General features: G+C 41.2%; 3 protein-coding genes and 1 long non-coding RNA gene across 7 annotated transcripts; 2 read left to right on the top strand and 2 right to left on the bottom strand.

The window, feature by feature from the left end:
- Positions 1 to 275: 275 nt before the first annotated feature.
- LOC139774293 (uncharacterized) lies at positions 276 to 5,506 on the top strand. Its single transcript, XM_071709473.1, has 5 exons — positions 276 to 539; positions 2,857 to 3,111; positions 3,189 to 3,383; positions 3,531 to 3,655; positions 3,736 to 5,506. Exons 1-5 carry the CDS (start codon positions 426 to 428, stop codon positions 3,752 to 3,754), a joined length of 708 nt encoding a protein of 235 aa, XP_071565574.1. The 5' UTR covers positions 276 to 425; the 3' UTR covers positions 3,755 to 5,506.
- Positions 4,986 to 12,575, bottom strand: Olf186-m (Ki-ras-induced actin-interacting protein-IP3R-interacting domain olf186-M). Of its 4 annotated transcripts, XM_071709417.1 has the most exons (8): positions 11,927 to 12,575; positions 11,383 to 11,683; positions 11,138 to 11,150; positions 10,066 to 10,369; positions 9,684 to 9,982; positions 8,366 to 8,593; positions 7,397 to 8,263; positions 4,986 to 6,731 (listed from the first exon to the last, which is right to left on the bottom strand). In XM_071709417.1, the coding sequence occupies exons 3-8, from the start codon at positions 11,145 to 11,147 to the stop codon at positions 6,673 to 6,675; spliced, it is 1,767 nt and encodes a 588-aa protein (XP_071565518.1). In that variant the 5' UTR covers positions 11,148 to 11,150; positions 11,383 to 11,683; positions 11,927 to 12,575; the 3' UTR covers positions 4,986 to 6,672. The 4 variants fall into 4 exon arrangements, with proteins under 4 accessions (XP_071565518.1, XP_071565487.1, XP_071565497.1 ...); XM_071709386.1 differs by having other exon boundaries at positions 4,986 to 8,263; positions 11,927 to 12,573; XM_071709396.1 differs by having other exon boundaries at positions 4,986 to 8,263; positions 11,383 to 12,573.
- A 64-nt stretch (positions 12,576 to 12,639) lies between these two features.
- LOC139774285 (F-box only protein 32) lies at positions 12,640 to 26,929 on the top strand. Its single transcript, XM_071709460.1, has 7 exons — positions 12,640 to 12,955; positions 22,614 to 22,660; positions 22,966 to 23,015; positions 23,228 to 23,414; positions 23,580 to 23,755; positions 23,855 to 24,105; positions 24,196 to 26,929. The coding sequence occupies exons 1-7, from the start codon at positions 12,834 to 12,836 to the stop codon at positions 24,392 to 24,394; spliced, it is 1,032 nt and encodes a 343-aa protein (XP_071565561.1). The 5' UTR covers positions 12,640 to 12,833; the 3' UTR covers positions 24,395 to 26,929.
- Positions 20,494 to 21,708, bottom strand: LOC139774298 (uncharacterized). Its single transcript, XR_011718547.1, has 3 exons — positions 21,613 to 21,708; positions 21,364 to 21,555; positions 20,494 to 20,708 (listed from the first exon to the last, which is right to left on the bottom strand). It is a non-coding gene; the product is annotated as an uncharacterized lncRNA (long non-coding RNA).
- Positions 26,930 to 27,112: the final 183 nt, after the last annotated feature.

Below are 27,112 nucleotides of genomic sequence, written 5' to 3'. Positions count from 1 at the left end.
AATTATGGAAATATCATCGTCATTTGTCAGACATCTCCCAAGACCTAAAATCTCGTCCATCTTTCCGCATGACTCGGATCGTCGGGAGTCTCGGGACCGACGGGACCGGTCGCCGGGTTGCCGTCGCGAATGGGAAATGGGAAACGGGAACGGTGCTGCCATCGGGGAGACGGTTCCCGCAGCCGCTTGCCGCGGCGCCACGCCGTGTCCGCGCGGTACTCGCGATAATAAAGGGAGCGCGCACCTCCTCGGTCCTCCCTCCTCCCTTACCGACCGCCATATTGTTTGTGCGATACTGCTCAACTGCTCCGTGTGCACGTCGTGCTCCTCACCGTCCTCGCCAGCGCGTGTCGCCCGCGTAAACGGACGCTCTTTCCCGCGTACGGTGTCACGGAAAATCGGCAAACATTTCGCGCAAGGGCAGCATGAAGAAGATCAAGGACTACTCGGACGAGGACGATTACGAGGTGGACGATCCGGACTATCCGGAGGTCGAGGGCGCCTCCGAGGAGGAATGGACTCCGGAGGCCGGGACCGAGGTAAATCTAGACTACGCCGCTCAATCGCTCGATTCTCTTTTCCCGCCCCTCCCCCCGTCGCGCCCGCGTCCGCGGACGCCTGTCGTCGAATTCTCCTTTTGCGACGTTCGCGTCGTTCGCGCGATAAAGGACGCCTGTCCTGTTTCGAGAAAGAGTAAGAGAGCGAGCGAGAGAGGGAGAGAGGGCGAGAGAGAGACCAGAGACGAGCGCGGCCGACTCACGCCGCCGACGGTTGGCGGACATTTCGCCGCGACGAGGAAATTCCTCGCGGAATCGCGCCTCTCGTGACCCCCCTGGCTTCCTCCTCCTCCTCCTCACCCCGGCGAGTCGAACTAAAATTGGAGCAGAGGGAAAAAAACAGGGCACCCCGGGTCACGCCGACCGACCGTGTCGGAGCGAGGCGTCGGCGGCGACGGTGGGCATCGTCTGCTCCCCCCGCCGCGGGGAAGGGGCCCCGCTCCCGAGATATAGGGTCCCCGGTGCGCCGCGCGGCTTCCCGCACGACGGCCCGGTCGCGCTGTCCTGACGTATCTTTCGAGATAGAGTCAGGTTCGTTTTCGGTCCCAGTACGGTCCCCCCTCGACCCCGCGTCGCCCCGTGGCGGCCATCGTCGCCGGCCGGTTGGTCGGTCGGCCGGTCGGCCGCCCGGTGGCGCCCCGCCGCCGGTCGGGACGAATCGCCGGAAGCGACGTCGTCGCACGCAACCGCGCGACTCCCCTGTCCCTTTTGACGAAAACAATAGGGTTAACGGTTGGGCACGAATGCGCTTTTTTTCACCCTTTCGAGACTCCCGGGTTCTATATGAAATACCGAAAAATAAAAAAGTAGAACGAGATCGGAACAGATCTGCTTCGGCTAAATCCACAAATGGGACTTTCAGTACTTACGCGGCAGTACTTGGGCGGCAGTGTGGTCTAGTGGTAGAGCGCCAGACTCGTAATCTGAAGAACCAGGTTCGAGTCCCACTAGAACATGGAATTTATTTTCCGAAAGCTTGCGCCCTCCGTGCAAGATAGGCTCTCTTGTGCGGAGCAAAAACTGGGCTCCGTCTTTCGGAAAGAGACGTTAAGCCGTTGGTCCAAAGGGTTAAGTGAGAAAAAGAAAAGAATGTACGATATCGACCAACAGACAATTATTCTTCGTCCCGCACAAGACTGCACTGATAATTCTAGGTCTCTAATAAAACCAAAATCTGTTGTTGTTTTTTTTTAGCCTTCTCCTCTTACTTAACCCTTTGGACCAACGGCTTAACGTCTCTTTCCGAAAGACGGAGCCCAGTTTTTGCTCCGCACAAGAGCCTATCTTGCACGGAGGGCGCAGCTTTCGGAAAATAAATTCCATGTTCTAGTGGACTCGAACCTGGTTCTTCAGATTACGAGTCTGGCGCTCTACCACTAGACCACACTGCCGCCCAAAATCGCGATTGCGATTTGTCTTTATAGTTATGAGAAGCACCTCTCGCGATCATGACTGACAGAAGTGACTTTGCTCGATTTGAAATGACATCTCACCTGCTTGTCTCGATCGCGATCTCTAGAAAATTAACTCTCTCGAAGAGGATCACCCTTCAATACAGTGTAATCACCAGAGGGAAATGAGGCGCGATCATGTAGGAGCACAATAACGAAATCTCTGACTTTTTTTTTTTTAGAAAGTTGAAGTGAAGTTTAGAGCCAACTTTTTTATTTTCATCTTGTGAACATCCTTTTTGCGTAAGTCCAATGGGTCATACAAGTACCACAGAAATAATACTAAGAATACGTATAGAAACGCAAAAAAATTTCCCACTGTCCTAGATTGACCTATATTAATACCTTGAAAGGGTTAAAGCCCAGGTATTAAGGCTTCTACTCCGATTAGCTTAATCGGGAATTGATTCAAGAATTGCTAGAAAGCGAAATTTCTAAAAATAATTCTACATTTCTCTATAAATAGAATTTTAGAATATAATACGTATAATTCCCTAATCTAATCCTTTTTTCATGTTAAACGAGAAAAAGTTAATAATTCCGTCCAATGGTAAAGGTATTGCTTGATAAATTAATTAATCAGAAATATCTAAGAAAATATCGAACGGCTGTCTTTTGATTGTTAGACGTATGAATCCCGTCACATGTTGATAAAGGGATGTTGATGGATTCCACGAAGGCCTGTATCTCAAACTTAGATTATGTATCGTTCAACGTCTCGCGAAGAGATCTAATGAAGTCTGTAATTTGATAGGAGTACGATTACGGGGAGTGTGATTAAAAGTATGCGGCAAGAAAGCGATAGACTATCTAATTCTGATATGTTGCTTGTGATTTTTTTTTTACAGGCTGGCAGTAAAATAAGGCCACAGAGAGGAGGGGCGAAAAAACGGCAGCATTCTGAGGAGGAGGACGAGGAAGAAGAGGAGGATTTCGAGGAGGACGAAGAGGAAGAGGACGACGAGTCTGACTCTGACGGAGGGAAAAAGTCAAAGAGGAAAAGGCGTTCTAAGAAGGACGACGAGGAAAAGGAGGACGACGAAGATGATGATTCCGATGACAACAGTTACAATGAATCAGGAGAGACCCCAAAAGAATACACAGTGAGTCATCGAACCCAGTGATCGTCGTCGGTTGTAATACTCTAAAACGTGGTCGGTAACATTGATGTTTCTTGCAGTCTGGCTCGTTTGTTCTTGCAAAAGCTGACCTTGAATCTAATAAGAATAAGGAAGATAACTTATCTAGTAAGGGTAAGTCCGATGTGGAATCGAGCGCTCACCCAACCTTGTGGAGGATAGATGGAAAGGCGCTGCTTCAGAAGTTTCTACCTTTCAAGGAAGACGGGAAAGTACTGTACAAAAGCACAACGACAGTAAGTGCAGCGTTTTGTTTTTTCGGAATTACAAATAACGTGTTCTAACATTCGCCGAACTGACCTGTAATTCAAATTAGTCGATATCGGATAATTGTGTTTAGGTAATTGGAATGCAGGTAATTCATAGAAATCATTTCATTTCAGTATTCTGGATGGCAACAAAGTAACAAAGACAATTACATAGCAGTCCAGGTGTCCTTTAAAGTGCAAAGTAGACAAGAGACAATTGTTGAACTTCATTTTGATCCATCGCAACCACAAGAAGTAAAGTATGTAGTTGCATCGCGATCTAGATTGTTGCAATATATAATGTGACGTTGATATTAACGTATTTCTCTCTTAATTTCAGGGATGATAAAGAAGACTAAATTAGATCGAGTTTGCCCTTACTTGTTTATATACGTCTTAAGAAAACATACGTTATAAGGAAAGAAAAGGAAGAAACATCCACATCTACATGTACACTATTCACAAAACATATTTACAGTTTACACATACACACGGATGATGTTTGTGACATGGTACTGTAGCAGGTTCATATTTAAAATATAAGATTGGATGGACCATGGCTCTGAGTTTATTACTGGGGGTAGCTTTAGCTATAATTGATATCTCTGACAGGATATACATGTGAGCTTCAATTAAGAGACCTACTCGCAAGCATGCGTCGTATCTACGGAGTTTAGTAAATGCAACACCCGATGATTTACGAATGTTTTATGTCCTCGACAGAAAAAAAATTCAATGTTACCTAGCATAAAGGATGCATGTTGATGTTCGATTTTTTTTTTTTACAATGTCACTGTTAGTCTGTTCGTAATTTCAACTCTATTTTACAGACGCAGCATTGGCCTTGTGACCTATGTGGCCATTTCAAGCGCGCTCTTAGTCAGAAACAAATGATACCGTCACTCTCGCGTTACAGCAAAAAGAGAATTTCATATTCGATATAAATGCGTGTACAAAAAATTAAATGACATTGAAAATGGATTATGCAAACAGTTGAATGATATATAAAAATGTGAATTACACTATTTAATTATAAATATGACTGTAATATGTATCTTCTTTCGATCAGTTCTAGGACTAGGAAAAAATGCTAGTTAATATCTAAACTTAAAAAATAAGGGAAACTGCAGGAAACATTTCTCACGGTTCCCATAACTGCTACGGGCGACGCTAGGCCAGTTCTTGTGTGTCGCTTAATCATAAGATGTAACAAAAACTAGCAAACACTTCCAGTAATTGACAACCCGCATTCATATGTTTTATCGAACTTGTAAAGGGGATCAGTTGTACAAAGTTAACTTATATTATTATTGACGATCGTATTTTGTCCCTGTTATTAAAAATAGTTCGATCTCACGGTATATTTACAAAATTGCGGTATATTTACTTCGCATGTCGATCTGTAAGAACCAACATAGTTTCGCGATTATTTATGGCAAGTAAGAACACATTTGAAATATATACTTGGATAGTTTGTAGTGTATACAGTTTGTTTCTACGAAGTGTTGTAAACGGTACATTTAGCGGTGTGTTTAGCTGATAAATTTGATAGATACGAATTACGGTTAATACACAAAAAAAAATACGAAATTCAATTGTGGTAAATATTTATTGAGTTCTCCCACAATTGTACATTGTACCTTAATCCTACGATGCTTCTATTCTGTTTGTATAATTACTTTCTGCGTACTTTACATAAGTAATATATATCTTAATAGGATCTTTCATCATTTGAGATATTGTGTAAGGAATCAGAAAATATATATCATAGATAGACTGATTTATCATGTAAAATGTGGATGTTTATTGCGGAAAATTTGTTACGTAAATGTTAACACTGTTCCAAAGTTTTTGATTTGTATTGAATCACTTTTTTTTCATAATCTTGTATTTCTATGCTAATTGTGGTTTTATTATATACCATGACAAAATAAAATGCATTTTCCTTTATTAAGCGACCGATGTTATGACTTAAGAAAAATTGAATCCACATTTAGTGATATCAAATAAAACTTCCAATTTCCAATTGATGTTAGCATATTAAGCATTAAGTAAAAAATGGACAGACTTATATATACATTTCGTAACAATACATATATTAATTTAATGTATTTAATATCTTTTCTCTTCCTTCCCCAAATGAATATTTTTGTAGATGATAGCGTTTCGTTATTAATATAAAATAATTCACATCTGGTTAATTTCAACGGAACGAGCATATCGCATTATTTGTTTTAAATCAGATCATCCCTTCATTTTATTTGGTTCATTAAATCGCAGATTTCTTTTAAGTATATTAACTACTGATCCCGTTGTTAGATTAAAGCTGAATAAATGTACATTGTCTATATCTATAATGTGATATGTGGAAATATACCATTATTCAAGAAGTACTCCGATATATGTGGCAGCATAAATTAATTCTCAGTAATTTGATACCCAAAACTACTGTTTTTTTTTTATTTCTTGGGAACACGTTACCTTGATTGTAACATGAGGAATAGTCAGAGGATTAAGAATTAATAGTTAAACATCTTATCACCGTACAGACAGAAGTTGTAGAAGTTGTACAGTTGTAGAAGACTAGATCTCAAGTTTTTTTTTTCTGTATAAAGTACGGAATGACCAGCATTTCAAGATTACTGTAAATATAATTATTAAAGAGAGCGACGAAAGTATCAAACTTTCATTATCGTCCTGATTGTGCTTTCTCAACTTGTGAGCACTACGTGCTTAATCTACCTTTTGTGCATATATATATGTATAAAAATATTAAATAACTTATACAGAAAAATTCTATCAAACGTGAACAAGACATATGATAGTATTATTTTTCAACTACGAGCTAGAGATATTCAATCAACAAATTTAATTACAAGATAACAAAGGTTAATTCAATATTTCAAACTTAACAAGTATATTAAGAGGTAATGGTAGCGGGACTGTATGCGTGATTTACATAACAATGTAACGATTGGAGATAGAGATAAAAGAAGAGAAAAATTGAATAGTGCAAGACCAAATCAATTGTCCCGAGTGACTAATTTTAAATAAAATTCGCGAAAATGTAAATTTTGTGTAGCCAAATTTACATAAAAGTTCAACAAGACGACATCAAATTCAGTAAAATGATCTCACATGTTCTAAAGTACCAGTTACCTCGAATATCGATTACAAAAGTACCTTTTCTCAATCCCAAAATACCGTCCATATATTTAAATCGATATAAATTTACTTCATAATCAAAACTTATATTTACCTTAATCATACGCCAATATTAATAAAATATTGTAATGATAAATCTGTTGCACTTCTTTTTTGGTCGTGTGCCAATGCCTAATATTAAATCAAATCAAAATGTAATAAGATTTTTATGTTTATAACTCGCGTTAAGTAAGTGTAAAAATATGCACGAGTCATAAATAGAAATAAAAATATATAAAAAAATTATACTAAAATATTTTCATGAATTTATGTTAATATTCAGCATGCAGAAATAATCAAGTGTACCATATTCTTGTTTTTTGTTATAGTTTTGGATAAAAATAGATGCTAAAAGATCGTTCTTAAAAATGTACATTGTCGAAATATCCTTTGTTAATGTCTTACAAAACATATGAGGTTCGAAAATATTTGATTTCTAAATAGAGGAATAGATCAGGTCTCTCAAAATGTTAAATAGAAAGTCAAAAATTCTACAAGGTATTAATTCTCTCTAATACACATATTCACCTATATCACAAGATGACAGTTTTACTATTACCAAAATTGGCAATTGTTTTAATAATCCATCTAAAATCCCGGTTCCATCCTGACCGATAACACGCTGCTAAGCATATCGCGAATCTCTGCCACCTCCCTCCTACTTCTCGCCAGCATATCCTCTAATCTCTTATTTTCCTGCATGATCTTTTCGATCCTTTTCCGATATTTCCGTTTGTTAACGTAACAACAACAATCCGGACAGTTTTTGCCATGCTTACAATCTTTACATACTTTACCTTTGTAACAACAAGCTTGATTATCTTCCGTACAAGAATGATCGCTCGACGCCGAGTCTTCCTGTGCACTTTCAGAGCATTCTAATCTATCGATAGATTCGCTAACGTTTGATGGCGAAGGCATGTTGTTAGGTTTACTAAACGAAGATTCCGTGTCTATTTTTAATTCCAGATCGCTTTTATCTTCGGTTGACTCGAATGATTTCGGTATATTTAATAGTGTACTATCACTCGACACTTCGTTATCTACGTTAGGTTCTATTATTACTATACTCGGAATGCTAGATCTAATAGGACTTAGATCGCAATAATGCATTGCGGTTGTATCACATACTCTAGACTGTCTTTTGAAACTTCTTCTCTTTTGCATTAACGTGTGTTCCTTGTTTTGACGTTCAGCAATGCGCATTGCGCCATCGCTGAATCGTCTCCCATAAAACGTTTTGTTTTTTAAGGGTTTAATGTCACACGAACCATCGCTAGCCCTTCGAGTATCAGAAAATTCATGTCTTCTGGAAGTTGTATCTGATGAATCATATTCTTGTTCCCTATCGTCTAGATTTGCGCCACTTTGAGCAATATTTAAGCTATTCTGACTCCCCTGGACATCTTTTGATAATTGGTCAGTTTCAGGGAAATCGACGGTATCGTCAAACGACAATTGTTTCGCTAGCTTCTTGTCGTACTTTGAAAAATATTGGTGTTCGAACGTTATACTTCCTTCTGGAGACGATTGCTTTAATTCTATGGATTCGCTGGTATCCAGTGAGCTATTGTGATCGTTTACTGTATCGCACGTAAGATTTGTATCACTGGTAGGTATTTCGATCAAATTTCCATCGTATCCGAAAGCAAATGATTTCTGCCCTGCAAGAGGGAAAGAGCGTTTCATCCATTTTATAGAGAAATAAAATTAATTGAATGTCAATTAATTTTACTGAAATTATTTGCACCAGATTTCTCATTTACCTATGATCATACGCTTGTTGCGCATATCGGGACTTTTGGAACGTGGCTGTTCCAGGAACTGTCTGTTATTGGGAGACAGCACAGAGAGTTTTCCATTTTGATCCATTTGCAATGAACTGTGCTGGTCGCAATTATACAAGCTCGTCGTATCCGCTTCGTGGCTTTCATGTTCCCGCAAACGTTCCATAATCTTTTGCACAATTTCCGATGGGGCTACATATGGCGATCCTTTCAAAAATAAATAAAAAAGAATATTACTATATTCATTATGGTCCATTGCTATAGTAGCAATTGTCATAAAACTACATATGATGCATAAAATACATAAAGTGAAAATAACAAAATACATATATACCCCGGAAACGATTGTATAACATACGTGCACAAATTCTACCTATTAGCGGCGTATGTAACTGGATATTTTTAAAAGAGATTATTGCACACAATTTAGAAAACTAAATGCTACTTTATCATATAAGTTAATGTATGTATCAGTATCATAGAAGGGAATGTATTTCGGCTCTATCGCTAAAAGTTCGCACTTTAAATTCGTACTCTTAATGCATTAGTACACATTGTTGCATCACTCTTGCATATTTTATTATTATTCATGCAAATTATTTTAAAACTCAGATAACACGTAACTAATCGCACGTCTACAACCAGTACAATCTATTTTTGTGCTGTATAAAATTATTATCGAGCGTTTGGAAATTTTAGAAGCATAAGTTTTCGCAACATAATACAAAAGAAATGATAAATTTCTACATAAAAATAGCACATCGTATGTCAATTGACCATACGCATAAATTCAAAACCAACATAAGCAAAAGAAGCTGTAAATGTTTACTAAAATAAAACATAATATAAACAAAACCAAAGAAAACAGCTATGCGTTTCTAGATAAATTCTCAATTAAACTGTTTTTAAAGATAACAAAACAGATCCTGACCACAGATTCTCACGCGAGACTTACAAAATTACTTGATCCGAAGTTTCTGCGCTGTCGGACACGTGTAGGCACGCATAACGCGTTATTGCTTCCTACAAAATTATCATGCTATATGGCAAAATGTTTACGGATATATTCTGTACCCAGAAATATAGATTTAATAATCATCAACTTTATATAAAAATGCTGTCATTAATTTATTTGTGATAATATAAGTATGTTCTTATTGTTTTTAACATTGCACGTAGATTCTGAGATTGACGAATTCCAAAATTGTCCGTAAGTTTGTTTCCATAAAAAGAAGTTAAATCTTGTTAAATGGAATAATCGTTATCATAATTACTACTACTGAAAAATCCATTTTACCCATTAGGCCTCTATATCCTAAAGATACTGAATCAAAAGATTCGGTGGTCTCCTGTTGTTGCTTAAGAAAATCATCTATGGCGATGCCTGGTAACGTCGACGGCTGTAGGAACCTTCTAGGAATGCGAGAAATTGTACCGTTCTCCTGCGGACTGGCTGAGGAACCGCCGAAGCCAAGATCGAGCAGAATCGCAGCCGGATCCGCCCTTCGCAGTTCCAATAAACTCTCGACGCTGCTGCAGTGACTGCTGTCCGACTGAAAACTCGCGTCTCGCGCCAGTCTCTGATGAGGAAGCGAACTGAAAAATTCAAACGGATATTCAAGCGTGATTTAACGTCGATTGTTGTAACTGACTTGCTGATCATGAATATTTCTCGGTACCTTGGTAATATCGGTGTATTCATTGCTGGAGAATTAGGAACATTAATAGGCGCCGATACGGTCATGCTTGGAGACTTTAAATCTTTAGAAAATGGAATGTCCTTAGGCTCGGTTGGTGTTAACGGTTCATGCTCATGGCTCCGGCTATCTTCTTGGCATTCGCTCGCAACGACAATGTCCGACCTCGCGGACGACGGTATGGAGTCAATCCATTGTTGAACAGGTCCGCTGGCACGCCGCCTCATTTCCCAAATTCCACGCAACCAATCTGTCACTTTTAGAATAGTTTCCTTGCCCACATTCTCTAATAAAACATACAAGACGTTCGTAAAACGATTCGGCACGTCAGCCATATGTCAATTAATAAAATCACATGCACATAATACTAAACTAAACTGATATTCTTGAGCACCAACGAGTTTATCTATGAAATAAAAAGGTCAAAATGCAAATGATCAGATTTCTGTTGCGCGAGGTAATATTGAAGTATAAACTATCGTGGGAGACATATGGGATATTTATCTTTCTCCTATCGTTTTACAATATAATGACAAAATATCTCGACACTCAAAACATTAAGAAAAATATAAACTTATAAAAGTAATTCGGACTTGTAAGATAATTCATATAACAATATTGCTTCTACTTGTATAAAAAAATATAATCTCTTCTTTCTCTCCTTTATTTTACTCTAAAAAATTGTATAGTACATTATCTTTGTGATCATAATATTGACATGACAATTAAAATATACACTACTGAGAGCAATATAACATATGTAAATTCTATTTTCTTTTGTAGACCTTCTCCGATATTTTGCCACGATAAAATTGCGCGTGCAGAATGCGAGAGTCTAAAAAGAGAGACATTCAAAGTGGACTGCGCCTAGCAATTTTAATGTAAACATTATAATGATAACGAAAGCGTGTTTCTGCACATTCACATAGCTCGAGAGTGACGTCACACGTGCGAGAAACTCTGTTTCCTACGACAAAAAAAAACTCGAAGGATACTCTAATCCTATATCCATCTCATCGAAAATGGGACGCATGATATCCGGTCGAGTAAATACCTGGGTCCATATCCTGAGCAGCACAAGGACAGAATATCGAATAATCGTAAGAAAGAGAGAGAGAGAGAGAGAGAGAGAGAGAGAGAGAGAGAGAGAAGGACAGAGAGGAGGAAGAGAGAAAGAGCTGCAGAGCACGTGCCGTGCAGTACGCAACGTAGTTAAATAAGCTCGATCGCGTTTGCACGCGGTTGCGAAACCGCAGGGTGCGGAGGACCCGCGCGGTCAAGCGGAATGTCCTTACGTACCTGCAATCAGGCGGATGAGCCGCGCGGCATTGACGGCGATGTCCCTGCGGTGCAATCAAGATTTATCAGAGCGACTCGAGGCGCATGTTGCGCGCCCGACGAGCGATTCGCTTGCGGCGCGGAGCGATTGAGAGACTGCTCGACCCGCGAGCGCGCGTCCACTTGTTAGCGTCCGTGACACTCCGCACGCCCGCCACGTCATGTGCGTGCCCGGTGACCAACAGTGGCGGATAAATTAGACGCGGGTCAGGTCCCCTAACGAAGTTTCCCACGGCGAGGCAGGAAATTCCACACGAGACTTCTATAGAAAAAAAAGTGTCCTCCTCAATTCGTCGAAAGAGAAGAGTTGATGACGCAAATTCAATGAGATGCAAAGATCGATACGCGAACCTCCCAGAAGCCCAAACCGGTTTGTTCGAGTAAAATGCAAAGAATCGACGAAGATGATGAAATTAAATTTACAAATAATGGACTCGATCTCGGTTTGACTTCTGAAAAGCTCGATATATCGAGTGTCTGCATTCAGAAGCGAAAAGGCCCAGACTTGAATTAATTTTTATGCGATCAGGCAGATCCAAGCGCCTTTTAAATCACGAGGTAACCATATCGCCGGTCGCTCCAATTTACTCGCAGACTCCCTGGATATGCGGGAGCGGAGAGAGCGCTTGCCGCTCGAGATCCGTCGACGAACTTTCCGCCGCTGATACCAGATGACATTCGAATGCAGAATGCGGAGCCTCGAATTGAGGTGATGTATTTTACCTTCCGTACGTTCTGCAAAACGAGACGAATGAACGTTGAAATAATTGTAGACATTGACAATAATCGAAATGTAACAGTTTAGACGTCATTAGGCATCGTTAAGCGTCACGGGTCTTCACGTGCGACCGAAATAAAGTCCTTTCGAGTCGAGCGCATCGCATTTTGGTCCAGATTCGCCATCAAGAGCAATCGAGAGTCTCGGCTGGCTCTCGCGAGACGAGAACTCGGACTTCCCTTCTTCCAAATGTCTCAGCCAAGTTTTCCTTGGGCTTCGCAACCTATAGAGGATCAGGTTTGTTGACACGCGGAGTCTCCAGAGACGCGTTTCACCCGGAAGCGAATCCAGCTTGGCGGCAGGCAGGCACGCAGACGTCGCAGACGCCGCCGCCGCCGCGCGCTGACCCTCACAGCTGATGCGCGGTGACGTCACTGAAACAAAGCCATGCGCGCTCGGGCGCGCGCCGCGCGGAGCGCGGAGAGCGCGAGTCGCGAGACCGAGCCGACCGAGGCGAGAGCGAGTCGAGTTGTTCCGCGACAGGCGCAGCGGACGCGCGCCATACATTCGGCGTCCGCGGACACGGCGAGGTGCGCCCTGCGCCGTCTCGGTGTGTTTACGAGTGTCGCTCGAGCCCGTCGCCGCTCGTCATTGTCGTCGTCGTCGTCGTCGCCGCTCGTCCGCCTGGTCCAGGATGCCGTTCATATCCAAGGACTGGCGTAGCCCAGGCGAGGAGTGGGTGAAGACGGTCGAGGGCTGGGAAAAGAAGAAGATCCTCGAATGCGCCAACAACAAAACCCTCTCGCTTCTCCTACGGTACGTCATTGTCCCCGTCGCTCCGTGCTCCGTCGGCGTCGCGCGCTCTCTTCTCCTCTCCGCTCGTCCACTGGCTCGTCTCTCTCTCTCTCTCTCTCTCTCCCGCTTCCTCCTACGCTCCTCTCCGATCAGCTCACCACCGTTTCTTTGTCCGTTTCGCGACTCCGCTCCGCGCGCGGCGCACACAGCTGTTACTACGTTTACATCGATCCGACTGACAGCTCCGTTTGTTTACATGCGAGCGCGAGGCATCCTCGCGCGCGCGGCTACTCGCCGACTCCATTTGTTGTCGCGAGAACGCGAGATACATTCTGATACGACGACGACGACGACGAGCCCGCAATGGTCCCCGAGAAATCGAATTCGTCCTCGTTGTGGCTGCTGCGTGTTTCTATTTCTCCGTTAACGTTCTAACTGTTTCTACGCGTTCCGCAGCCCGTCACGCTTTACAATTTACATGACGAAACCCCCTGTAACAGTAGTATAATTAATCACACGAACGTCTAAAGTCTAAATCAAACAAAATAAGAACGTAGAACGTAAGAACGTTACTCGATTGCTACTCGGGTTTCACCTGCTCGCTGGCGATATTTTTTACTGGTTCACAATTACTTGTCAGCTCGTACAATTCACGATTATCACGAGGCTGACGAGCAGTGTCCTTGCGCGAGTCGATTGCTGATCCTGCGGCGCGCGACCCGCGGGTGATACCATGTTATCCGGCTGGCTCACGCGATACAGATGATTTTCACGTTTGCGTGCCGAGTAATGCATAATATTATTCAAATTGACCTGCAATACGTGATATACGACGCGAAGTTACAGTTTGTTCCTTTTAGCTGCACAGCTCTTCCGTCTCCTATATAGAAGCGACAAGGATGTGCGGCTCTCTACTCCTAAAAACGCGAATCTAGTCGAATTTTTCATTCGCCTCGAATCAACTGACTCGATAACTGAAATGTCAATAAAAGTGAAATGTAAAAAATAATTAGTAAAATACCTGAATAAAACCGCTGTTCTTTCGGGATAATGCGAGAAATGCGGGGAAAAACGTGGAGAGGCGGACAGTATAGAGGACAGGCCTATTGTATATCGTCCAGTCGTTTTTCATCGCGTTATCTCCTCGTTCTCCAGATCGACGGTGATTGAGGCTCGAATTGATCGCCGATGCTCCGCGCTGCGGCCCGCGCTGGGTGATGCCATTTCTAGCATCTCTCTCTTCGACGTGGAATGGAAGTAACTTTTCGTCTCTCTGCAACGCGTTACAATAAATGTATTACCAGAATTTAAAAAAAAAAACGAGATTCGTAATATTCGAGCTTGTGGGCTCAAACTTTTTCAACCTCGAATCAAAATTCCGTTTAATTTAAAGCCGAACCCAAGTAATCACGCGTTAGCGAGACATTTCCTGCTTCTGACATTTTCAATTTGCGACAGAAAATAAATGTGGAAACCTGTTTCTGTGTAACATAGCGCGAATTGGAAATAAAAGTCATTTTGCAGTCACCTCGGCGTGATATTTCACGCAAAAAAATCACGCTCACTCGTATCGAAACCGATTCACGTGCATCTGGATTTTTATCGGCGCGATCAACCTGAACGCTTTACGCCGCGATTGTTCGAAAATCACGCGAACGGTATCGAGCTGTTACGTGTAAAAGAGAATCGGATTTTTTCTTCTATACACGCGGCAGCGTTACACGTCTCGCGAAAGAGTTCACACCCACGGGGTTTCCTAACATTCAGTTTCCTAAGAATTAATTAGGCGTTAATAAGAGTATTGGCGTTACTGAGTCTGTATATTGTTTTTCTCCTGGGAAAGAACGTCGATTCCACTTAAGGGCATTCTCGCGACAATAATAGAAGCCGTTTATTATTTGAACTAAACTGTGTCATATTCTTCTAACACCTTCATTTCTAAAGAAAATATATGGTTTTTAAAATGCAATATAAGAAAAGATAGTAAGTGGATCCACAAAATGGATAGTGGATTATATAAATTTTAAATCAGTTCTTTCAGAATTAAATCATTGCAAGTAGACTGGAGAATATGTGTAAATATAGAAACTATATATCTCCCTCGAGCAAGAGAAAGACGTTGATTTATGAGTGCTTGATTAATGAATAAAAACTAATTAACGTGTTTCTATTTTATCTCTTTGATTTTCTAAAAATGTATAGTCCATAATGATGCCACTTTTAAAAATACATCCCTCCCAAGCAGAAAAGATATTGTAGCCTGCATCTATAAAAACTTTTTGCTAGAAATTAAGTTAACCTACTCTCCAGTTCTATTTATGTGATGGTTTAAAAATGCACTACATATTTTTCATTTTTTTTGTTAATAGATTGCGAAATGATTGCAAATACAACTTTGTTTCAAAGTTAATCTAACGAATATATTCATTAATTCGAAACTTAGAACTGATCTCTGTACGTGTGTTAATTTAATCCGAATCCTGCGATCGCAGGATTCGGATTAAATTAATAGCTTGCAATTATCTCGAGATCTGTCGAAGACATATCGGCGGTTCTCGGGCGTCCTTCGGGACGACCGCCGCCGGTCGTGCATCGCGATTTCTTCGACCGGATATTGAGCCTATTGTGCTCGTTGCACCAGTTGTGTTTGTGGCCGTGACAGACTTAGATAATTAGAATCGCGGCGCATCGAGCTCGCGCTCGCGAGCGCGCTGTCAAAGAATATCGCACCGCGACTCTTTGTTTCCGCTCGCGCACATGCATCTGGAAGCAGCTGTGACCGCGTAAACATTCTCCTTCCCGCGAACTTATATTACGCCTCGTAAATACCACGTCTGGCGAGCGTGCCAGCACGTGTGATCTTATTGAGAGTGGATACGTGATCGATCATTCCTTGCCACTTGCGCGTTAATTCCGCTTGCAAATTCGACTTGAGAAATCGAGAGAATGACGCGAATTACAATTGATTCATTCGCGAGAACAACGATCACGACCAGACGAGACAGCTGGATTTTACAATGCAGCACAAATTCAGGCTACAAATATTTTGAATTTAAATTTATACATTCCACGGTTAATGCATTATTAAATAACGCATTATTAAATAACTTTCCAAAGCCGAAGCCTGACTGATTTCTAGATTACGCTTGGCCGAAAGCTTTCTCTTCTGGAAGGCGCTCGACATTCTTTCTCAGGAGAAATACAATACAGACTTATTGTTAGTAGCGTCGATATCCGTAAATCCGTAAATTGTCGATTTTATATCGGATTTATGGCAATGCGCAGTAGGCCGATCGATTCGCAATGCGAACGTGATAATTGCTTCTTATTATTACGCTTCCGTGGCGGCTGAAAGTTTTATAAGGCAGTAAAGCGCTGTGTAATGCTGCTTCTACGTATTATCTTTAGACAATAGTCTCTGCTAAAACCGAGCTCACTTCTTCTTCATCTGAAATCTGATAATTAATTTTCTATAAGTTCAATCGATACGACATTTGACGCTTAATACTTAATTGCAACACAACTCCCTAACTCCAAATAACGATAATTACTACATAACGCACGCGAAGTGCGAGAAGTTTGTTAATTTGTCGTGAATCCGCTACAGATTTGCAATTACGTGTCCTCTAGAAATAACTTCGCGACGTAAACATTCATTTTGAATAATAAATGGGACAAGTAACGTTCATTTGTCAGAAATTATAAAACGTTACATATTCATTAATTACATTCATAAACTCGTTAAAATCGCGATATCTAATTGCTTCAGATATCTTAATTACAATTTAAAAGACAGTAAAACTATGTATCTAATTGCATTTCGTATAGATAAGCTTATCATAAATATCATCTGTCTATTATAGTTATTATTACACGTCGCACATACTTATCTTCATTTATTAATTATTTGTGTTGAATAAATACGGCTTGCAAAACAGATGCACGAAACTCTTTCGTTCGCGATGCGGATGTATCTCGCGTTTATTTCCATTAGATCGCCGCCGGGCACTGACGAACATTTGGCATTTCTCGTGTTGTTTGAAATATTTATTTTTCAAGTCGTGCAATCCTGCGCTGTGTCCTTTGCGATTCTAATTAATAGCACGTGCGTGCGTGCGTGCGTGCGTGCATGCATGCGAGTGGGCATCCGGATTTTTTGCGAGCATAAAAGTCTTGAGCGTATACATATGTACACTCAACAGGCAATCTGCAACCCTTTCATTAGTGCATTGCGTTATATCGTAAATATTCTTGCCATGAGCCATGTTAATTTATGCACATTGAATATTCCTGTTATTAACGATGTCATATTATTTTTAGAATAAATATAATATCGTCGAGTTAATAGCGCAGTATAGTTCCGGAATATTATACATAACGACCCAGTTACAAATTTTCTTTATAATTAGTATGGTTTTCACATAATGATTATTTCATAGATTACGTTAGCGAAGAGAAATATTTCGAAATGTAAGTTACATAATAGAAAGCGCCATTACAGTCTTGTTACAAAACATACTCAAGAATTCACGTACGTTATAATAAATTGAAATATTTCCTTACATTTGTTTCCGGATATTCTCGAGACGTTTGAATTTTTCAAAGGAATGACCGTCGATATATGTAATGTGAAACTAACTTGTGGTTGCACAGGAGTTTCGACAGAGCGCTCGACTTCGTTGCGCTTTCTCGCACTCGCACTCGAAAAAAAATCCGTCTTGCCGGTTCTTTCCTTTCACGCTGAGTGAAGACGACCTACGGAATTAAAATTAAAAGTTAACGAAGCTTACTGGAAGCTAAAGTTGGAAATATCGCTAGTAGATTAAAATTCAAGACATTCATGTTACGTCTATGATAATATTTGTGATATAAATTGATTGTTTGACATTATTGTTGAACAAAATGCGGCATCCAAGTTCGTCGAATAATCTTGCAATGCAATGTAAGTCTATGAACTTTAATACACAAACAAAATTGACCATATTGAAAGTTTAAACAATTTCTTTTAAAGAAGTAAACAGAATTAAAGCACGAATCGTGCGCCTCGACATTGACAGATCCGCGAATCTCTTTGGATCCGGCGGAGGAACCGTTTCGCGTTCTCGTCAATGAGATTAGGCATCCTTGAGCGGGCTAGGTCGAATTCTCAAAAATGGGAAAATACTGGCGCGTGTCTTGCCGGTGCGGAAGTGGGTCGTGACCCAGCTACTAACGTGACCTGCGCCAATTCGCAATTCTCTCCACCACAGCATACGTACGCAGCCTTGATAAATTCGGTTAGACGGCGCGGCCTCATCGTATGTGGATCCGCGTCGGATAGCCGTCGCCCACGATATTTTGCTTTCGCGCAGTAACGACGGAAACTCGGAAAATGGATACGAAGAGAGCGTGTCTAGCATTTCTTTTTGTTTTTGTAATGCTTAATAAAAGACCTCTCTTCAATCCCTTTTATCCCTCTATTATCCCTCTATTTATCAACTCTATTTATCCCTTCGTTTCTCGTAAGAGTGCGACGTATTCGGAAGAATCTCTTCAAATGAAGAAATAATATCGTCTTCTCTTTCTGAAAGCCATAAGGAATGTCTTGTTAAAAGCATACAGGCATTTATAAAAAATATCTTTGCGCTGGGATCGGAGTCGACCTGGTTGCCGTGGATTAATGGGGCACCTTTTCTGCGGATATTATCACGTCGCGCACACATAATGATCCCGATACAGTTAGACGAAATGACTGGAAAGTACACGGACTGTTTGCGTGCGGAAGGATCTAAAGGCCTGTTTTCTCCATTTCCCTCGTCGAGTTAACGTACGGCCGATGCGCCCGCCCGCGCCATTATTTCAACGATTCAACCGTACCTATAGCCGTCCTACGCGCGTTTTCCCAACCTGGACGAGATTAGACGTGGTGCGCGCACCACAGAAGGGTCGGTGAACTCGGTGGAAGTAAAAGTTTCGTACCGGCCCGATCTCTATATCCGCGAATTAATTATTCGCGCGTTGCGAGGTATACAGCTGCTCCGCACTGTATTTCTTTCCGTGCGGGATTATCTCGTGTAAAAAATCACCGTTATCCGTCTTTATCGTCCAACTTACATATACCAGGCTGGCCTGACCTGCGAACGTTTGTCACGAACGTTGTTTGAATTAAAATACTAAGTACGTGATAAAAACATTAAGTAAAACTTATTAAAACGAAATATTAGAGCGCTAAAAAGATATACATTTAAAAGAAATAAAGATATAGTAGATATAACAAAAATGTATGTATGTATTTACACGTGTATTCTCAAGGGAAAAATAGATCAAATCACTAATAAGGATGTACATACACTTTAACTTGTGTTTTATACTTCAGCATTCCGACTTCTTACGCTTCTTTTGTGATTTCCTCTATTCTTGGCCGATCGTACATGTACACATCTCCTGTGTACACACTGTGTGTGAATCTCTCGTTTCACGAGGAGCTCAATAATCCTCGAAAACAGTCTTGTTATTTCCTGAAATAACAGAGAATTTGTCAGACAGTCAACAACAGAGCTATATTCAATCGAAATTCGTACATAGTCTTGCGAATCTCGTTAGCTATTCGTTGCCGAATTTCGTCGTCGAAATTACGGCATTCTCTGCATTGCTGTAAGCCTATTTTTCAACATCGGAAATTCCCCAAAACTTGCCTCTGCTTTTTTAGAAATTTTCATTGGGATGTATCCAGCCCTCGGCCGTTTTGTATCGTAAAAGCGAACGGCGCAATGGTACTTCGAGTGCAGAGGATGCATTTGTGTTGTACATCAGTCTCCGTATATTGCAGGGAACTAAAATAACCGGTGTCCTTCTGCGGCTCGGAACTAGAAAGAGAAATAGGGGAATGAAGAGACCGCAGAACTTTCTAAGCCATATTTATCTTCTATCAACGTATTGTAGTTATAACTTTGGAACTATGTCACTCGCTAATAATTTCTACGTGATAAATATTATCGAGATAACATTTAGCGGAGTAAAAACCTGTTTTATTATTATTCACGAAACCATGAAATTTTTGAGATTACAAATTAAATACTTTCAAAATGCAAAGGCTTTCGTTCTTAATTATTTATTATTCATAAACTGCTGCTTTAATCATTAAATCAACGTTTGCTCCAATTTGTCTATTATTAAAATAAAAACGAGCAATCTCTCTTGACACCGTAAATAATATGACGTCAAACCGTATATTCCGATATATGATGTCTGTCCTTCTATCCTCAAGCCATAGAACATTGACGTGACATTGATCGTTCCAGTTGCAAGTTATCGATATTGTGCCGCCGGGGAATTTTCCGCATTTACGGTTCTTTATTCGTCGCACGCGTGCATGCGCGTGTCTACAGTTCATAACAAGCGCTACAAGTAGTTATGTAATCCCGTGGACTAATGGCACGAGATATCCTCCTCTCCTCTCCCTATCTCTCCGTCTCTCCCCCCGGCATCGTGTATTAATGTAAAGTCCCCTATGGGCAATTCAATGACCTTAAACGCCTCGCCGAACCCTGATTTGAAAGGACAAGGACACGCATCACCGATCGATCTGTTAAAATCGAAAATGCTCTCCCGCATCCAGTCTCGCTCATGCGGAAAAATCACAACTACGTCCCGCACACGAGGTTGTTGCAATGTGCGAATGTATGCACGAGTTAACATACAAGGTCGTCGTTGCGTCCCTATAATAGAACGTTCGTCGCCGTCACTTGCGTAGACAGAATCATAAGCGCGACGAGAGTAGTGCGACGAAATGTACCTATAGATGTTAAAAAAAAAAGAATTATCTTAAATATTTTAAGACAGTTAATTCGCAGACTTATAAGAAAGTTTATCGTTACATCTGAAACGATGTAACGACAAACTTCTAAGATTTAGTAATAATATTTGCCAGAAGTTCCTAGCGCAAAGGATCAAGGCATGAATTTGCGATTGTATTTCTTTAGGATTCGTAAAATAATGTTTTCTCTTTAACGAAAATTGCTAGGAAAATTGTCTAGAGAACTCTGCTACAAATGACAGAGTATCCTATGAAGAAATCTAACATCTCACGATTCTATATTCAAATTGGATGTAACGTTTGCCAGATTCTTAAATCTCTGCAATTGCAGATCGAGAATTTCCAAGCCTTAAAAGGAATCGAGTTTCTATGCAGGTATTTTTATTAGCTGAAAGCATGAATAATCGCGGAGAAGAAATCGGAACGCATTATATGTAGCAGCGCAGTTCGATTGCTATCTTCGTATCGCGGTCTTCGTATTTTAAATGGGTTTATAAAGGACCAGATTTAATAAATATCGATCGCGGATGCTTTGAAACTTCTAAATTAACAAGGACGGCCGCCGCGTTTTGCGTCCTGACAGTACTTCGTGCGAATTAGTCCTCGACATTTTAAAGATGAGAATAAGTCTTACCGCATGCCGGCGCGTGTATTCGAACTCCTTTCTTGTAAACAGAACGCGATGTAATCTGGCGACAGTTAAATTACTGATGTCGCGTCTATTAAGAGGCTATAGAGTCATTCTGCGGTAACGCGTCATGTCTAATGCGATTTGCTGCAATTCCGATGCATTTTTCCGCTTCCTCGGACTTCTCATGCGCCGCGACTGAAATAAAAACGTTATTGTAGTCGAATGAAAGTGGCCGTTAATATGTCTACTTACGAGGTGTGTCCTACGTTAATTATGATCGGCGTGTTATAAAGCAATTACGGTCTCCATTGACGACGGTGAAGGTACCACTCTCGAGACGGATTCGTTGTGGCCTGTTTTACTGATTATACCGTAGACACGAACGCCTACGCGTGTTTTCCTTCTTTTTCGTCGAATACCAACGTCGAATACATACGACGTTAATATTAATAACTCACAGTCACTTTTAGTAATAGACTATATTCACTTTTCTTACCTGCGCTGTGGATACAAATTAAAACTTCATTGTTTTCTATTGATACAAAACAGTATCAGTTGTTACGTTTAGATAAAAATAGCCAGAAAATAAAGATTTACTTGTCAAGGTATTTTAAATCGATATTATTAAGAATTGACAATTATTATCTCGAAGTAATTTAAACTAATAATTATTACTAATATTATTATTAGAGAATTTTTTATAAAAATAGTTCAATATAATAGTCTTACACTGTATGTGCCTCCGTGCCATTGTGAAACAAAATACTATGAGAAAGGCTGTAAGAAAATAAGGGGTATAAGCCCTGCGAAGCTATTTCCTGAATATTATTAACCACACGATAGTCTTTCCATAGTCGAACCGAAGCTAACTCCGTTGAGACGTAGCAGCGAGTCCGCTGAAACCGGTCGCGGTGTATTGTGCCATAATTGGGATCCGTACATTAGTGCCTCCAGCATCGCACGAAGTATCTTCCTCGCACTTCTATCGGCACAAGATAAATCATGGGTTTATAAGATAAATTATTCTGCAAATAAACAAGATAAATAAAATTTTATCCCAAAAAAATTTCATTATATTTTGAAAAAAAGACGGTACAAAGCGCAACGATGTAAATTGTAAAATATTGAGCGCGTTTCTTTTTGGAATTGGAAATTCTACGTTCGCGTTTTTGTTTCTAGTTTTAATAAATTTGTTGAATCTTTGACGAATTTTATGATGTATCACATCTAAAGAGCACTACCTTTTCTTACAGCGGCGAGAAAGATGCCGGCGATAAGAAGGAGAAAGACAAGAAGAAAGGTGAGTAGTGTAAAGTGCATATTGAAACTTGAGGACTTATCGATTCTAGCTGACATGGCCTTCATTAGCTATAATTATAAATCCAAGTTTATCGTAAACTTTTCTTCTTCTTTATGTCGTTCCGTTGCAATATTAATGACTTGAGAGTCGGCTGTCTATCGGAGACCTTCAAATAATATATCAAGATCAAGTAATTTTTCTGTATCTCTTTGTCGAGCAATAAAAGCCAGCATTTTTAGTGAAACCAATGCCCGTGAAGATCTTTTGAAGATCTCTCTCGATGAGTGTTTTTCTTAAATTTCCAGAAAACGCCGTCCAACCACATTGTCACATCACGCTGAAGTGTACACGCGAGGTGAGTGACTCTTTCCGGCCCGGTCTTAATTTAGACACAACTTTGTGCAAGAGGAAAGAGACTCGGATTTGCCCGATAGAGACAGGTTGAGTTGCCGGCGAGTAAGAAAAAAAGAGCAAAAGATACCAGTAACAAACTGTCGACGGCTCTTGTATCTCCTATACTTAGACATCGTAGCGAGGCGGGATCATTATCCGTTCCTAAATTTACAGATCGCCGGCTTCAATGGTCTGAGTGACGCCCTGAAGAGGCTGGATTTTCTGTCCGCGGTACACGACTGCCGTCGATTCAATTACATAGTCCGTCTCCTGGATCTCCTCGTCAGTCATAGGATGGGCGGTCTTAGCGGATGCGCTCAGAGGGTGCTCTTCAATATGCTCGAGGAAGTTGCTCTGGAAGGTAAAAGGAGTTTACCAGCTTGTAAGAGTCCTTAGATAAACCCATCGCGAAATTTACCGAGCGATTTCGCGATATTTCCCTATGCTCGTTAACATCTCTTCAGGAAAAGAGTTTCCTGAAGAAAGGAGGACGGTTGTTATTCGTGCTGAACTGACCATTGTTTAGTGTCACTGTCGCAACAACAGACGGGAAGGCTGCGGCGTCTGATAGAGAGAGTTCGAGCTTTCAGTGCTGGCTGCTGCTGGGGCGGTAGACCCTTGGGCTCCATCATCCTGTGGGAAAAACACAAAGCGGCTCTAGAGAGAATCTTGCAAATTGCCTCGTCCATCACTATCACCCAGGTAACGTACTTGAAAAATTAAATCAGTACGCAGCGATTTCACCTCTTACAAAAAAATATTCATGATGAAGTTGATCGATAACGAAACGAGTCATTGTAGCCGGATGAGGAGCAGAAGCCCCAGTGGTCGGATCTGCCGCCTGAGTGCCGTCGAGAGGTCCTCCTACGCTTGAGCGATCCTCGAGACATCGAAGCCTCGTCCGAGGCGTGCGAACACCTTGCCGTTCTGGCGCAGGAACAGCGAATCTGGCGCGAACTCGCCCAGTATCATTTCACGCCGCAGCAAATCGCTACCACCAGACAAAATAATCCTGGGAAAGACTGGAAAACTATATTCACTATCGCTCGGAGGTACGGCTGGTTCTCTCTTTTATGTGAGATCAGATTGTCCTGCATTCAACATTTTCTGTTCGTCAATACTGTATATTTTCTTCTGTCCAGATCGTTTGGATTACGAGAGGAGTACGCCGAAATGATACAGTTATGCCGCAATTGCCGTTGCCTGTTCTGGCGGTCGCTGGGCCATCCGTGTATCGCGGATCAGGATCCGGCGTTTCAGGAGAAACTGGCGGACGTCGACCAGGCGTCCCTCCACGTGCCGATCCCTCCGCAGACCTTCTTGAAATTTTTCTCGCTGTGAAAGCTTTCGCGACGCGACTATATTGAAAGAGCGCGTAAGAATGCGTGGTGTGTGTGTGTGTGTGAAAAGCGGAAGCGGCGACGTAACTGCTGTTGTGAACGACTGTCGCTCGACGGAACGAATGCTGTACATGTGAGAGAAAATAATAGAATGACGTTTAATAATGTTGCGCTGCATTTAGAGAGACTCTAAAACGTTATCTTCTGAAAAGTATATTAAACTCGAAATATATTCTTTCTCCTCTGTCTCTCAATATACCGTGTGAATCTGAAATTTAGATATCGGTATTAGGAATACGTCCTTTGAGAAATTCGACGCCAACCTTACCCGGAGGCCTACTTATCTAACGAACGAGCTTGAACGTTTAAGAGGCTCAAAAGCCGCCCAGGAAAAACACAAAGACACGTGTGCCTGCCACCCGATGCGCGGATCAATATATTCTGAAGTTTCCAACTTTAATTGCTCCATAATCAACAACTCGCTCAGATCTTGTCGAGGAAAAGTCAACTTCGAACTTTCTCTAGTCGTCGAACAATATTCCCTACTGGTTTCCATTTCGTCAGGCTCATCCTGTATCTTGATCGAGCGCGATTGGTATTTTCTCGTCGACGGAATCTCCCCCGTGTAATACGAGATTCCTGATCTGGTTTCCTTTGCTTCGAGATTCCTGTGGCGTGGATACGTTTCTAAGCACGATAAGGCAGGATATTTCCATTATCCTTCGAGTTACGGTTGTAGAGAGTAGATACTAGTCGTGTAATGATACTAATGATGTTGTTTGAGATGAGAAAAAAAGTCGTCGCGCGCCCGTAAGATCACGTAAGGATGATTATCTTATCGATTTACGCCGGCATGCTTTCGGTATTTCAAAGTTGACAAATGACTGCGTGCGATTTTTGCGGTAGCACCCCTCGAGGTACGTCTTCGCTGATAATAGTATCAGCCTTCGCAGGTCCTTTATCAATTTATTAGACGTTTGTTGTGCTGACGAGAAATCTCGAAGCAGATTTGGCTTTCTGCAACGAGCCACTTCGTTCGTTACCTGGAACGAACTCGATCTTAATTAATAAAAGAAAAAGGGAAAGCGCCCTAAACATTAAATTATTTTTTCTATATGATATCGATGAAGACAATCGAGTATATTCTCGAGGAATTCGCAGGAATCCTCATCTTCCGTCATTACAGAATTATTTCGCCGACGTTGAGAATCAACGCGTGGAAAATATAATAAAAAGGCCGTCGATCGTATAAGAGCATTTTAAAAATGCAATCTACTCATCGGTGCAACAGAGAAATGTTGTTTCTTGGATGAACATATTTTTGGTGCTCTTGGCGGCTCTATCGCATTTTCGTATTTGCATTTAGATTAATTGACAATGTGAATTCTTGTGTTATTCTTATTTTCTCCAATGGCGAAACATCCCCATTGCGTCAAAGGACATAATATATATTGCGCGTCGACTTTAATTCATAATATATAGGCTGCTGTCTTTTTGTGCAATATTTTGTGCAATATTTTTCCATCTTCTCTCTCTTCTTTCCTTTCTATCTTGCGGCGACGTAACGAGTCGTAGCGTAATTCTCGGTCAATCTATCGCAAGGGGGGTTCCAAGGGGCTTCTCTGACGCATGGTAACGACGTTGCTATCGTGAGCTTCCGAAGGACAGCTCGACGGTCTTCCGAGCGTTGTGATGAACATTTGAACATCTAGCTAACTTACAAAGTACAAAACGTGAACTATCATTATTGTCGGACGAGAGCGGACGAGAGCGGACGGGGGGACCTCGGTGTCCCGTCGTCGCCTATACAGGGTGTCGCAGTTGAAGCAATACTCAGAAAGATAGCGTGCGTTTGAACTTTCGGTGTTCTGTATGTTCGTTTACGCGAGATAGGTCCTACACTTGCATTACTTACCGTGCGACGCGTTATACTATTCAGGCTATAAGCCGTCGACGGATTTCTAAGGAAGACCTAAGTTACGATACATAACGTGTATTAATAAGTGAAAAAAAAATACGAAAAATTGCATCGCTGTATACCTAATCGGAGATTGAAAAAAAATCATACTGCCAAAGCCAAGGATGCTATTGCATTTAACAAACGAGAGACGACACGCGACGTTTTTTGTGCATATATATACCTTTTCCGCGCAGCGACGAGACGAGTTTTTTTTATATTCGCCGTTTTATTCGTAGCCGAAAAGCTTGCAAATCACTGCATGACTCAAAACTGTATACTGACCTAGTCACTGGAAGAGAAGGCGATCAAAAACGCGGTCGAGTCGTGACTTGAAAAAAAAACGTGACGACCGAGCTCGAGTGACAAAAATCCGAGAATCCTGGCAGCTCACTGTGTACATTAAAGAATCCAACGAACTTGGTCTCTGCATGGTGTGTGTACATATAAATATATATGACTATATCGAAGCGGATCTTGCGATCGGGATTATTTTACTTACGTAAGCAGGTGTGTAGAAAACAGTGTTGTGCAAAATGCTTCAAAATAAACTTTATTTAAATATATATAAATGCTGAAGTCGCTGGTCGATTAATGTAACCGTTGTCCCCGCAATCATTTTTTAACTTCAGTATTTGCAACTTCAACTTCAATCGACAGAGTTCTCTCCTCGAGATTATCTTCGATCGGACTCACCGTGTTCAGAAAAAAAGCGAAGCCATCTGAAAATTCAATTTATTGCACATCCTCGCCTTAAGAAGA

Source organism: Temnothorax nylanderi, unplaced genomic scaffold, assembly GCF_030848795.1.
Source record: "Temnothorax nylanderi isolate EJ_2023f unplaced genomic scaffold, tnyl_v1.0 TNYL_tig0004_pilon, whole genome shotgun sequence".
NCBI lineage: Eukaryota > Metazoa > Arthropoda > Insecta > Hymenoptera > Formicidae > Temnothorax > Temnothorax nylanderi.
The sequence above is the reverse complement of the archived record's forward strand: the minus strand, read 5'-3'. Positions and strand labels throughout refer to the sequence as shown.